The sequence below is a fragment of the Tympanuchus pallidicinctus genome, unplaced genomic scaffold, assembly GCF_026119805.1.
Source record: "Tympanuchus pallidicinctus isolate F22 unplaced genomic scaffold, pur_lepc_1.0 scaffold40, whole genome shotgun sequence".
Lineage (NCBI taxonomy): Eukaryota > Metazoa > Chordata > Aves > Galliformes > Phasianidae > Tympanuchus > Tympanuchus pallidicinctus.
Genome location: NW_026294759.1, coordinates 857,048 through 870,676, shown reverse-complemented (window position 1 = coordinate 870,676; position 13,629 = coordinate 857,048). Strand labels below are relative to the sequence as shown.

Here is a 13,629-nt window from a genome sequence, read left to right as displayed (position 1 = left end):
GCTATCATGCATAAATGCATGTCAGAAAGAACAGGCTCAAAGTTATCTCTTCTCCAACAGAGCCAGCACAGTCTGCTAAAATGAGTATGAGACAGAGCAAACAAAGCTGGGTCTGGATTTACTACTGGTGCACTGACTGGCATTCAGTCTCTTTAACTGGTGCCTCCTAATCCTTACCTGTGCCACACTAAGAAAACCTTGATCCTTCTAGTTGGTGCTTTGAGTTCTCTGAGAGACAATCTCTGAAAATCTCTCTTTCTCCCATCCCTCTTCTTGTCAGTGCAAAGGAAGGAGAAAAAGTTCAGCAGACTCACCATGGAGTGGCTGAGTTCTTTTTCTAGCTTTAGCAAAAAGGCAGTCTGATCCACAGCCCAGACAGCACATGTAGATCCAGGTGGTGCCTGCAGGCGGAGATCAACCTCTGAACCAGGAAGAGTCTTGGGCACTGAGAAGCTCAGCTCTGCCTGGATGTGAAGAACATGCAAACATAGGTAAAACATGCAACATTTCTGCTGCTGGCCTCTCTACCACTTCCTGAGCAGAGAAGGTCCCTACATGAAAATAATTCCCAAGGACACGATTTGAATGAAAAACAAATGAATTTCCTAAGGACTCCTAAAAGGTATTTAAGAAAACATCATGTTGAGATTCTGAGAGGAAAGATGACAGGTCATATGAAAGACAGGGACAACCATCTTTTCTACCATCACAGGTACTGGTGAACAGGTGACAGCACTGTAGACATCACACAGCACTCCTTGTTCAGCAAACTGACACACCACACACAGCTTGCTTTCTGCTCCTTTTGGAGCTCCACATTAAAAATAAGCCTAGTATTTATCTCCAGGCTTTTTGTGGAGTTGGTCTCAGTTTCCTGCAGCAGTTTGTATCCTAGCTTGAATCTGACTGTCCCTGGAAGATACAAAGTTGTGGAGCACAAGCAATGCTAGTCCTCAGAAGTTAGCCTTTGGAGTGCAATCACCTGCACAGTAAATATATGCTTCCTGATATTTAGATAGAACTTCTTGTATTATAGTTAGTGCCATTTGGCAATTGTCCTGGCACTGGGCACCACTGAAAAAAGCCCGTTTCTGTCCTCTTTGCATCCTTCCTTTAGAAGAAGTATCAGCTCTCTTGACCTGCTGGCAATAATTTGCCTAATGTAGCCAAAAGTACTGATCAGATTTTGCACCACTGACCACTATCCAGCAGTCTTGCCTCACTGTCTACTCATCCAGCTCATACTTCAACAGTTTCTCTATGAGGATCTTATGGGAGGCAGTCAAAGGCCTTACTGAAGTCCAAGAAGACAATGTTCACTCCTCTACTCCCAAACATCAGGTTGGTGCTTTCACTGTAGAAGCTGCTTATGATGGTCAGGAATGACTTTTCCTTGCTGAATCCATGCTGACTACTCCTGACAATTTTTCTTCTCCTTCATGTGTCCAGAAATTGTTTTCTGGCATACTTGTTCCACCACTTTACCAGGGATTAAAGTGAATAGTTTTCTGCGTTCTCCTTTCTTTTCTGAAAATAACACTGACATTTGCTTTCCTCTAGTCTTTGGACAATTTTTCCAGTTGTCCTAATCAAGTAAGATTATAGTGAGTAGTTTCACAATCACATCTGTCAACTCCCTCAGCACTTGTCTTGCATCCCACAGCAGCTCCCACAGTGCTCAGGACATTGCAACTCCCTTCACTGTACATGTACGGCAGTTAACAAGACATGGTGTCAGCCACATAGAGCTATACAAATTATGTATTCTTCAGTCTCTTTTTTGATGGCAGCAGCCACACTTACCCTCTCACATTTAGCCATAGCTTCCAACAAAAATCCTACCTTATTTCTGAAACACAAGGAGACACTGAAGATGGCAGAATCAGCGATGATTTTTCCATTAGGGAAGATAACATAAACAATAAGTGTTGGAGCTGGAGAATAGACTGAGCTGAAGGTAACAGGGATGGAGAAGAAGCCTTTCAGCACTAGATGGAGGAGAGAGGGAACAAGAGAAATTAGTAAATTCGATAATGGAAAGGGACTCTGATCAGCTTTTGTCCTTCTGTACATGTCTGTTTAATTCCTTTCCTCAGCTACTTCAGGACCACAGCGATTTCTGAAGACTGCTGAAACCATCTCTAGACTTAGTATTCAAGATCTGCAAAAGATGGTTCTGTTTATTGCCTTGTACTGGTTCTGTTTATTGCCTTGAGGAGATGAATGAATTATTTGGAGTTCAAGATTAGCTATACAAAGAATGAGAGTCTCAGGTATCTTTCAAAGCCTTCCATCTTATCATCAAAGAGGTCGTATTTGCCTCAAAGCACATATAATTTAGATTATAATTATGTCAAAGATAAAACACAACAGTCAATCAACAGTCTGCAACCATCAAAATGATAAGATGTGGCATCCTATCTACTCAAAGGTTATTTGTAGGCACAATTGCAAATCAAAGCAATAGAGTTTTGATAGAGGGAAAAGCTATTTTTCATGTCCTTTGGAAGGGCAGCTAAGGGAGACTTATTTGAAAATGAAAGCAACGGCGTATGAGCCTGCAGGTCAAGTAATGTTGAGGACTGTTTTCTTCGCACCAAACAAAAGGGAAATGTGAAAGCTAGAAATACAAGCTGTGTGGAAATGATAGAAGAAGGATGATCAAGTTGCAAATTGCTCTAAATTGCAGAGGCTTATACCACATATCCAGATAGAAAGGGATGCCACAGAACATTGAATGCTTTCTAGACATATAACAGGGGAGTGCACTTACTTCTTGGCAGCCCAACCCAAACAGTCTTCTGACCTGCCTGAACTATTCCACTTTTCCCCGTGACCTATGAAAGAATAAAAAAAGGGAAGGGAATGCCAATCATGTTGTCTTTGAGACCACTATGCAGACCCATGTATTTCTGAGACTGGAAGTTAAATGGGGTATGTGAGGGGAATAGGAGCTTTTCTCACACTTAGGTAACATGAAAAGTTCAGGGGACTTGCTGGAGGATAGAAAAGGTCAATACCTGTCCTGCATCTGTGCAGAGCCCAAAAGAAAGGTGCTGCCTTTCATTCTGCTCTGCAGTCCCAGAATTAAAACCAGGATCCAGCCCCATGATGGCTAGATGAGCTACCTGTCAAACTGCCAAGCCAAAGCTATCCAGTATCAGGCTTGAACCTGTGGAGGATTCTGATATGGTGTCTTGAGACATCAGTACTAGCACTTCTTCAAGAACTTACAAGGTAGGAGAAAATTACACGCTTGGGCCCATGTTCCAGGTCTTCTTTGTAAATTCTGAAGTCCACCTGGATAGCCTGCTTCTTACCACAAGGCATCATTTCTGGCACACGGACAATACTGAGAAAACTCCTGCTGGTGCTGTAGAATGGATGTATGAAATGAGAGGCTCTCTGGTAATTCAAATCAACTGTCTCAGGCTCCCCATCCAAATCCTGATGCAGGACACTTGCCTGGTAAGAGAGAAAAAGAAAAAAAAAAAGAAAAAAAAAAGAAAAAAAAAAACAACCACAAAACACAAACAGCAGATTATTTCTTTAGTTAAGCAGGTCAGTTGCAAATCAATCCAGCTGTTGCATGTTAGAAAGCCCAGGTCACTTCTTGACAACACTGTCACACACATTTCTGTGTGAAAGGTTCATGAGGAAAGCTGTTGGGATTCAAAGAATAAGCATCAAGACCCACAACATACTGAGGTGTTTTGAGTTGGAGTTTTAGTCCCTCAGAACGGAACTGTCTTTGAGACAGTACACACTGAGAAGCATGCTTACCCCTTACTTTCATAGTCAATGACACAGAATTTTCTTCACTTACCTCCAGGGAGGCTGGGGTGCTGTTCCAAGTAGTTGTGTTTAAGCTAAATGAAGCTCTTCCAGTGTCTCCAGTGATGTACTTTTGCTGAAACTGCTGCTCACCAAAACTTACTACAAGGAGGACATTTTTGTACTTCAGCGTCTCGCCTTTGTAGTCAATGACTTTGATCTGAGAATACCATGGTGATTGATACAAGCATAGAAGACTGTTCAGTGGACATAATCTCCTCCAAGCCAGTAGCAGAATTTCTGCAGTATTTTAGCAGGAAGGTCATCCCTCCAATCCCTAACAATTCTGCTACCAGTAACCTCCCATTAGCACATTTAGGCACAGACAAAATCCCAATACCCCTTTATTGCAAAGGCCTCCTGGCTGCTGAAATTCCAGTGCTTGGGTTTACATCCCCCAGTGCATGCCCAGAGCTGCTACTACTCAAGGTTTATTTGGCAAATTAAGGTCTTGGATGTTTTTCTCACTTCTGAATATTCCAGCCCGTGCTAGAGATGGGGTTGGAAAAGCAGACTCTGTGAAGGCATTTCTCATGCTGTCTTCTCCAAAAGACCATAACTGGGAATTACCTTCCCTCTGTACATCTCTCCAGTGTGATAGTAAGAATTCACATCATCAAACAAGGCCATCCCGCCAATCTTGGAGATGAGTAATTTGTGGGAAGCATTGACCTGTATCTCTGAATGACATCAATAAGACAGAAACATAAGGGAGGAAATCAGGGAAACCATGAGCCTGTCAGCAAGTTGCCTGTAGAATAATATAATCAGTAATACCAATGTACATGCGCATACATATTTCATACCAAGGAGATGACTTGTCCAAGGCTCTGGGTATCTGGTCTCCTTCACATTATCTTCTATCCCTTAGAAAGGCCCCTAAGCTTTGCTACATGAGATTAGACCACAGACATTCTGAGTGTGTCATGCCTTCAGGAATTTTTGGCTCTAACAATATCCATGAGGTTAGATGGCAGGCCTCAATGGGCTCAAAAACCTCAGAGCTCTTGCTAGTCTGAAAGTCTGTGGCATCCTTGCTACGATTAGTGTATCTTCCCATGCCTCTTCCCAGAGATATTTCCATAATTACCTGTGCCATCCTCCAACAGTGAGGCCTCTGCAACTATGCTGTCCCGATAGTACCTCAAGTCTTGGCTGAAGGATAAGGTCACATTTGTGAAGAAGCAACCCATCTTGTCTGTCTGAAATCCCAGAGAGAGGAAGAGTGGTCTGATCAAGGCATTTATGTCAGATATTATCCAAATGGGGCAGGAGTAGCAATGCAAGGCTCAAATAAGAAAATAAGCACCAGATCAAAGACATCTAGGTCCATGGAAGGTATAAAACGTAACAGAGAAATTAAGTCCTGAGGCAGGAAACGGAAAATGAGAAAGGGAAAGGATGATGCCTAAGGCTAAAGGAATATACAAATGTGTCACTCTAATGGTCTTGAGATCTTGCTATTTTGAGGCTTATCTGTCTACGGCTGCAGATTTTTTGTTTGTTTCTTTGTTTGTTTTTCTTCAAATCACCTAGCAAGAGAGAAGGTCCAAGCAGGCTGCACAAAGTCTGTGACATTCATGGCTTTCAGCATGGCAAAGTCTCAGCTCCTGCAGTGTAATGAAGATTTGCAAGATAGGGGCTTCCCACCAGCTCTTGTGTCTGACAAAGAAATCAGCATCACCAGTATGTTGCCCATGTAAGAGGAAGACTTCTTCAGAGAAGTGCCCTCAATTCTATGGATTTAGTCTTCTAGATGCTATTATATATAACTTGAGAAGACCCATTCATAGGAGAGCAAGGCTGGGTACAGATAGCAGTCAAGAATGTGGAGCAGGCACTTGATACACACAGTGTCGTAGCAGATACAGCTACTAAGAGGCAGCACCAGCAGACTTGTGATCAAGTAGCCAAAACCAAGTTGTGACACCACTGCTTTTTCAGCTAGCTCCAGCAGCCTTGTGTTAGCCTGGGGCTCACCACAACTTTCACTGTTTTCAGCTCCTGCTATGCAACTCACCCTGCTCTTGAATTCCTGACAGAGATCAGGTTTCGAAGCACTGGGCAAGAACTGGGATATTTTCTGACAAAGGCTCACATAAACCATCCCCTGGACAGCTTTCCCATAACTGTATCTGTTTAAGAGAGCAGGGAAAAGAAGCGATATTCAAACAAAGTGTGAAAACACTAGTGCTTGCTTTGTGTGCCTAGGTATACTTATTCATGGCTATTCACAATATATCATAAATATGGCAGATGTACAGGCCCAAGAGACCTGATGCATTTAATAAGATCAAACTAGAACACTGCAATGATATAAGATCAAGAGCCTTGTGATAAAATTAGTATCAGACTATTCTGGGAAATCAAATTACAAGAAAGATAATTTTAGGAATGTTCTGTTTTGCATTAAGGTTCAAAGACATACCGTGGAATATTCTGACCTGCTGTAACTGAAGTGCAGTAAATTTCCTCTGAGTCTCATGATACCTGCACGGAAATATACTTGCCTCTGGTCAGAATTTAGCATAGGGCCCACTTCTCCAAGTAGAACCCTTACCTGCCACATACCCGAAGTGGAAAAGTTTTATCTAGCGCATAAATCACCACTGGTGTCTCAAAGATCACTTCAAATTTTGGCAGCGCTGTAAGGAAAAAGAAAAAAACAGACAACTGTAGGAAACACTGGCCAAGGACAGCCTTTCCAGGGAATCAACATGAAGACAGACTGTGCTGGAATAAGAGACAGGAAACTGAGAAGAAAGGAAGTTAAAACATGAAAGGGAATATTTCCATTATTTCTATAACAAATTCTAATCTAGTCCATGGCTCCTTTCCAATTTAAAATTCAAACATGTTAGGGGATTTTCAAGTTGGATGTTATGAAAAACTTCTCCAAAATATTGTTTGAGCATTGGAACAGACTGTTCAGGGAGGTGATGGAGTTACCTTTCCCGAAGGTGTTCAAGAAAAGCGTGGGTGTGACACTGACGGGCATTGGTTAGTGGGAAATCTTGGCGGCAGGTGAATAGCTGGACTGGATGATCTTAAAGGTCTTTTCCAACCTTAATGATTCCATAATTCTATAGTAATTCTATAATTCTATGTCCATATCCCTCAAGTTCAGACAGCTATTTGCAGTAACTTCCCAGCAGAGTTAATTAGGGAATGATAAAATAAGTAGCACTGGGCTTCATATTCTTTTGAAAAGCCCATTCCAGTGACCTTATTTTGTCTGATACAGCCATCTTCAGGAATCAGTTGTGTCAAAAGTCTAGGGCCTTGCAGAGTTGCTCCTATACAATAACCAAAGGTCTCAAATGCAATCTCTCTCCTGAGCATCAGCTCAGACTCTTTTCTATGATGTTTTTACTTTCTTCATTTGCTTGCAGGATGGTTATAATGAAATAAAAACCCAGATTCATGGAATAAAGAGTGAAGTCATCTCTCACTTCATACATATCCCTCATGCACTCATACCATAGTCCTCAACAGTGAAGCTGCCATATGTTTTCCTGTTGGTTACATTGATAACATATGTCCCCAGCAGAGGCTCATCACTTAGTTGGAAAGACAGATCCGCAATGCCTTCCTGCGGCACCACATTCAGCCACTGCTCTATCCGGTTGTTCTTGGGGTCCTACATCCACAAGAGAGAAAGAAGCAATTGTTCTAGCATCTCAGTGATCCACAGTCTCTAGAAAACCATCTTCAAGATTTCAGTGCTAGTTAGAAAAATAGCTAAGGGACAAGGTTTGGCACAGTACAGTCAAGAAATTTTGAAGATAATATGCTACATTCTGCTGTCAGCAGCTGAATCCCCTTCTACACTTCTCTAAAGGCTGATCTCAAGGAAATATCCTTTACAGTTCTAACCTGTTAACATAAAGGTATAAATTGATCTGTCTATAGTTTTGTACTTCAGGAGCAACTCAGATTTCCATTCCAGTAACTAAGAGCATAACATCAAGTGCAAAAACAGGCACAGAGGTTGTGTGTAGTATATTAGATTAAGTAATCTTGATGTTCTACCATTCTACTTACAGATCCATAAAATCTACCGTGAACTGTAAATGAATAGCCCAGTGAAATGGCTGCCATCAACAGTAATGTAACATCAGATTTCAGCATCACTCACCTGGAGAAACAGGGAAATCTGGGAGGGAAAGAAAAGTGAAAACATTAAAAGAGAGAAATAAGTACCAGCAACACATACAAGGTACTTCAGATGCAGAGACTTCTGTGAAGGGTGCGAAAATAGCGACTTGGATATTTAGAGCACTGACAAACAGTATAAAGAACACAGATGTCACCAAAAAGGAGAAATACAGTGTGGATTCATTACAGTAATGTCTGGAAAGAGAGAAAGGGAAAATCAATCTGAAGGTCACCTAGCACATGCTAATTACATCCTGACAGAGTTCTCTATCAGGAAAACCGCTAGATTGCTAAAACCAATATAGATTTGGCTCATCTGCAGTATCTCAGTGGAGTCACAGAGGTACATGATCTTGTAGCTTGGGAGAAACCTCTGGAGGTCATCTAGTCCAATGCCCTGGGTAAAGTTTATCTTATTAGAACAGGTTGCTCTCAGCGTTCTCAAGTGTTGAACATCTCCAAGGAAAAAAAATGCCTTCTCTGAGTATCTGTTTCGATATCTGATAATCTTCGAAATGAAAGAGTTTTTTCTTAATGTCTAATCAGACGTTCCAACTTCCAAACTACTCACTCCTCATATGACAACATCACCATGTAAATCAGTATGCGCCATGCTTGTGCTTGAAGGACTATTTTCCTAACAGGAGCAAGAACATCTTTCCCATCTTCCTGAATTATGTCTCCAGCTCCCTGAGTTACTATTCTCCTATAGACATTTATCAGAATGAATGCAGGGGACAAGGAGCAGTTAGAACTTTAGCAGATATGCAGAGGAGAAAGGAAGTAGGATTAATGCATAGAACATGGAGCCTCTTCCACAGATTGCAGGGCTGACTTACCGAATCATTAAGCACAATGAAGTCCTCATCCAGAGTCACAATACGAAATTTCACTGAAAGCAAGGAAATCAGGGAATATATTTGTCACTTCTCAATCCTTCCCTGCAGACCCCTATTCTTTCTGTCTCCTCAGGTCCTGTCTCCACTGTACACATCTGATAAAATTCACATGGGCATTCTCCCAGGAAAGATAGCATGGGTAATGACCTACTGTCTCCTACAGCTACACAGTCAGCACAGGATGGACATCACAGGCACTGAAAATATCATTCCAATAAGAAATGTCTTCTCAAAAACTTCTGCTAGGGCCTTCCTTGATTTTCAAGCAATTGCAGTCTTTTCATATGATTTTACTAGCAAAAAGTCTAGGATCTATTCTTGCTCTCATATGCAGCTCTCACCTGTCTGCCCTGGTTTATAGATGGGCTTGTCCATTTGAATGAAGGTGCCACTGCTCGCCTTGCGGATCAGGACCTTTTTCTTCTCCTCAATATTGACCCCTTGACCAGTAATAATCAGTCTGACAGTGGCAATCTCCTCTGGGCCATCAGCTGGAGGTGCAACCTTTACAAAGAGAGAAAAGAATGCAGCCACCAAGTAATATTACTTCTAGGGGCCCATAGCAGGAATTGACAGTAAAGTGGAAATGAAAAAAGCTAACCTGTCACTCTCCACCCATGCCAGGTCATCCCTTATTGAAAGGGATATTGAACCTGAATTCAGATGGTATTGTAATCTCACTGAATTCTACACTCAACCAGGAGGCTTTGCATATCATGAAATCCATAATTTTTCCCACTGCCTAAGTAACTTCATCTCTGGAGATAGGAAAGGGAGTGTCAGGAAAATAAGAAAATGCCAGAAATATGGGAGATAGCAGCATGGAATCAAAGGACAGACACTGAGCTATTTGGCATAGCTTCAAATGCTAGACTTTCAAGACTCTGTAACATGTATAAGTAAGAAAGCCAGATCAGAATGCCAGAGCTAACCACGGGGTCTTCCTGGCTCATGCAACAAAATACCACAGCAGCCACAGAACAGAATACAGTATATAATAGAAGAAATATTACTCAGGTGTGATTGTCCTATCATAGATCTTAACCAAATTCTCACCAACAATGAATGAGCTGTAAGATGTTGTTTAGAAATAACAAGCATATCTACTTCCATCCAACTGCTGGTCAGTAGCTCAAGAGCTGAGCTGCTTCCTGACTGCAGTTCCTACAGAAACTGTAGATTATGTTGTGCAAACCTTCATTTCCTCAAGCTTTATCCCTGGAGCTGCATGAGTATTTCAGAGTATCATGGATTGGAAGAGACCTTAATGATCATCTAGTTCCAATTCCCCTCCCATTAAAGGGTTGCCACCCACTAGATCAGATTATCAAGGGATTTATCAAGCCTGGAAGATGAGCTAAAGCTGCTCTGGTCTGGAATAGAGGAGAAGGAAACAAGTAGTGTGGTAGTTTTTTAACAAATGTGACTTCAGATGAAAAGTTAGATTAGATTTCTAACTAGAAATAGTTAGAAGGGCAACTCAGTGCTGACCAAGTGCTGTCCACTCCACATCTGTAAGAATAATCTATTCTCATTCCTAGCAGACTCGCTCCAAGGCAAAGTAGAGCCTCTCCTTAACAACACTGGCTTTTACAATTCCTGGTTTTACAGTTCCTGAAGAGATGGCATTTGCCTAGGGTAGCTCACCCAGAACTTAGTGCACATGAAAGTTTTCTCCTTTTGGATGTTTTTTTGCACTATAAGATCACGTCCTGCAAAGCGCTCCAGGATCAGCTTTACTTGAATCTTTGCTTCATAACAGGTGATATGGAGGCAGGTAACTTGAACGGATGGGTAACGGAGATCTGCAGGGATAACCACCAGGTAATGTCTGGGACAGAGGAAATAAGACATCAGAGATTACATCAGATTGAAGGCTCAGAGAGAAAACATACCTGGGCATAAGGTCTCTTCCTAGTAGACCCCTCCCAAAAAGATTATTCATATTTTAACTCACAGCCATGAGAGACAACATGAATGACTCTGCTGCCTTTTGGAGTGACTTGAAAGAGCAGGAAGAATAGCTGATGGTATGGAATTCAGTGAGTCTACCTAGAGTGCTAGAGACTGAAGGAAATGGAAACAAAAATTCAGCATCACTCACAGTTGGTGAAAAGAAGTTGCAGTGTGGAACAGAAGGCTCAGGAAGATGGATGTCAGCATCTTGAGAACTCTGCCTGTCCAGTCTCCAGACAATCTTTCTCTGAAATCACCAAGTTTCTGTTCAGGGGCTAACTTCTTTCTAGGATAGCCTGAATGGAGATTAGGATTTGGGGACGAGCTAGCTTCTCCCCACCTCTTTCTCTCTCCAGAAATTATATACATTCAGCAGTAGAATGGGCGTACTCTACCAAGTGTCCCTTAGCCAATAACAGATGCTTTGGCTATCTTCCACCAGTTTGGAACATTCCTCCCCAACCCTGCAAGGCCACCTTGTAGATATTTGACCAAACGCGCATTTCATATAAATAAATAAATAAATAAATAAATGAGCCACAGAACTTCACTGATCAGTGACCCAGGACAGGTCCTGATCACCTGTGACTTACGTCCCTTTGTTTCAGCTAGAAATAGATTGCTGCTGTGCAGCCAACAGCAAGAGCTCACCCCTGCACACCCTAGGCAATGTTGTTATTTAGGATAGGGGCTTTGTTTATGAGCATGTGTATCTCCACAGGCTGTTTAGCTTGAGAACATGGAGCAACTCCTTGCATGTACATGAAGAACAACTGGGTCAACATCACCATCAGCCCTCAACCACTAATTAGCTTAGTGACTTTACCTTTCCTCTCTCTGCAAATAAGTAAAATGAAAACATTCACTGAAAAAGAGATCTCCACTAGCTTTTCTGCAACATTCATTTGCAGTAGTACCTACCACAATGAAGGTGTCTTAGGAAATAGTGCAAGTTCTTCAGTGTTCATAATTAGCATTGGAGGGCTAAAGTGTCTCTATGCCATCTAGTTTTGCTCTGTTTCTGAATACGTGAATCACTTTATAACTCATGGATTAAACAAGGGGGCTGTTTTCTCACACTGATGACAACCCCTACACAAGTGTAGACAATTGTGCTGCGTAACCATCCTGGCTTCCAGGAGAGCACTGTCACAATGTAAAGTGTCTGTTGTGGGTCGTACACTGATTGCATTAACTCATGAACTACATTTCTGGCTTGTTTGAGACAACATTAAATAGTAGTATTTAGTATAGGAACAGGAACAGTCCTTACAGTCAGACAGCTGTGGTTCTGTGCCTGGAAATACTTCCCAGCAGTGTCAAATAATGCAGCATAATCTTTACATATGTAGGTTCTAACATGACATTACATAAGCAGGCAGTTAGGATCTTTTTGTCTGGCAAAATCGGGCTTTCCAGATTTCCAGCTTATCTGGGATACCTGTTCCCAAGTCTCTTTTATACTCTTTTTCCAGCTGAGGTTTGGAGAACTGATCTCCTTTTGACTGATCTCCATTTTATTCTGTCTCCACCTGAGAGCAACTATTGCATCAAGTGGGCTATCTGTTATGCACAGAAGCAGTTGGTGCTAGCACTATCTTAGTCTCAGGTGCATTTCATGGCTCACCTGGACTCTTGCCAGTTAGCTTAATCAGTTCTCTCAACAGAAATCAGCTTTCAGACAGCCTAAATGAGTGCTAGGTTCCTAGGCAAGAAAGACTATCATCTTTTCTGTTTCAACGAACTTATTATCTCCATCCTTGTGAAGGAAGGTTATTCCACTGAGAACAGCAGATAAACTTTTAAAATCACCCTTTGGCAAAAATCTGGCATTTTAATAAACATCAGTCGTGTCTGCCACAAAACAGCAAATCATAGCCAGAGAGGGTCACATGTTGGCAGACTTCTGACAGGAGCTGTCCAAAAGCCAGCACTGGGGAGAGCTTTCTGACCCTGTCCCATCGTGTTCCTCCTACAGTGTTTGCTCAGGTGCATTCTCTGTTCCTTTCTTGACTTAGGCAAATCTGGCTCTTGGTCACAGCAACATACATTTGAAGGACATGTATTGAAGGAAGTGACTGATGTCTGCACAGACATGACCAAAGTCTCTGAAATGCAGAGAGTAGCAAGATTGTACACAGTTTCTAGTTCTGGAAAGGATCTATCCTTCACGAAAATACACTATATTCATCTAGAGCAAGGGACATACATAGTAGCAACGCTAACCCTGACACCTGCCCTCCATAGATTACCAGAATAAAAAATAGAAGGGAAAAGCAAAAAGGTAGTAAAGGCCAAGCATATGATCAAGGAAGAAAACTCATGGTTCACAATAAGAACCAGGTGCGATGGTACCTTGTAAATCACTCCAGTGTATTAATCTAATTAATTTAACATTATAGTAATACTAATAATTAATATGATTAATTTAAGAAATTACAGAGGCAATAATATTAATGGTCTCTATGAGAAGAGCACTGGGAAAGCACAGATGTCTTGCATACTACTTTGGCAGGAGACTGAGCAGAGAATAGAAACTTATCATTGACCCATTCCTGGGAGGATTCAAGGCTAGGTATTATGGGACTTGGAGCCAGACCCTGCCCATGGCAAGGGGATTTGGAACTAGATAGTCTTTAAGGTCTCTTCCAACTCAAATCATTCTATGAATTTGATTCTATCATTTTCTTTAAAGAACTACATCTGTTACAGAGTCAGTACTACAGAATCAGCTATCAAAGAAACTGAATCACTCTTCAGTTTCCTCTGTACTCATCATCAT

General features: G+C 41.7%; 1 protein-coding gene across 2 annotated transcripts in view; it reads right to left on the bottom strand.

Annotated features, from left to right (window-relative positions):
• LOC128089906 (alpha-2-macroglobulin-like protein 1) overlaps positions 1–12,581 on the bottom strand; it is a 30,238-nt gene extending 17,657 nt beyond the window's left edge. Inside the window, exons 1-15 of one of the 2 annotated variants that reach the window (XM_052701763.1) lie at positions 10,996–12,581; positions 10,539–10,722; positions 9,233–9,395; positions 8,832–8,884; positions 7,973–7,990; positions 7,315–7,474; positions 6,395–6,479; positions 5,855–5,969; positions 4,925–5,036; positions 4,405–4,514; positions 3,827–3,994; positions 3,235–3,465; positions 2,774–2,837; positions 1,843–1,988; positions 315–464 (exon numbers count right to left, since the gene is read on the bottom strand). In XM_052701763.1, the coding sequence (XP_052557723.1) occupies positions 315–464; positions 1,843–1,988; positions 2,774–2,837; positions 3,235–3,465; positions 3,827–3,994; positions 4,405–4,514; positions 4,925–5,036; positions 5,855–5,969; positions 6,395–6,479; positions 7,315–7,474; positions 7,973–7,990; positions 8,832–8,884; positions 9,233–9,395; positions 10,539–10,722; positions 10,996–11,216 (1,980 nt within the window). In that variant the 5' untranslated portion in view covers positions 11,217–12,581. Of the gene's footprint in view, positions 1–314; positions 465–1,842; positions 1,989–2,773; positions 2,838–3,234; positions 3,466–3,826; positions 3,995–4,404; positions 4,515–4,924; positions 5,037–5,854; positions 5,970–6,394; positions 6,517–7,314; positions 7,475–7,972; positions 7,991–8,831; positions 8,885–9,232; positions 9,396–10,538; positions 10,723–10,995 lie in introns of those variants that run through there. The other variant, XM_052701760.1, reaches the window with a different exon arrangement.
• Between the last annotated feature and the right edge of the window lie 1,048 nt (positions 12,582–13,629).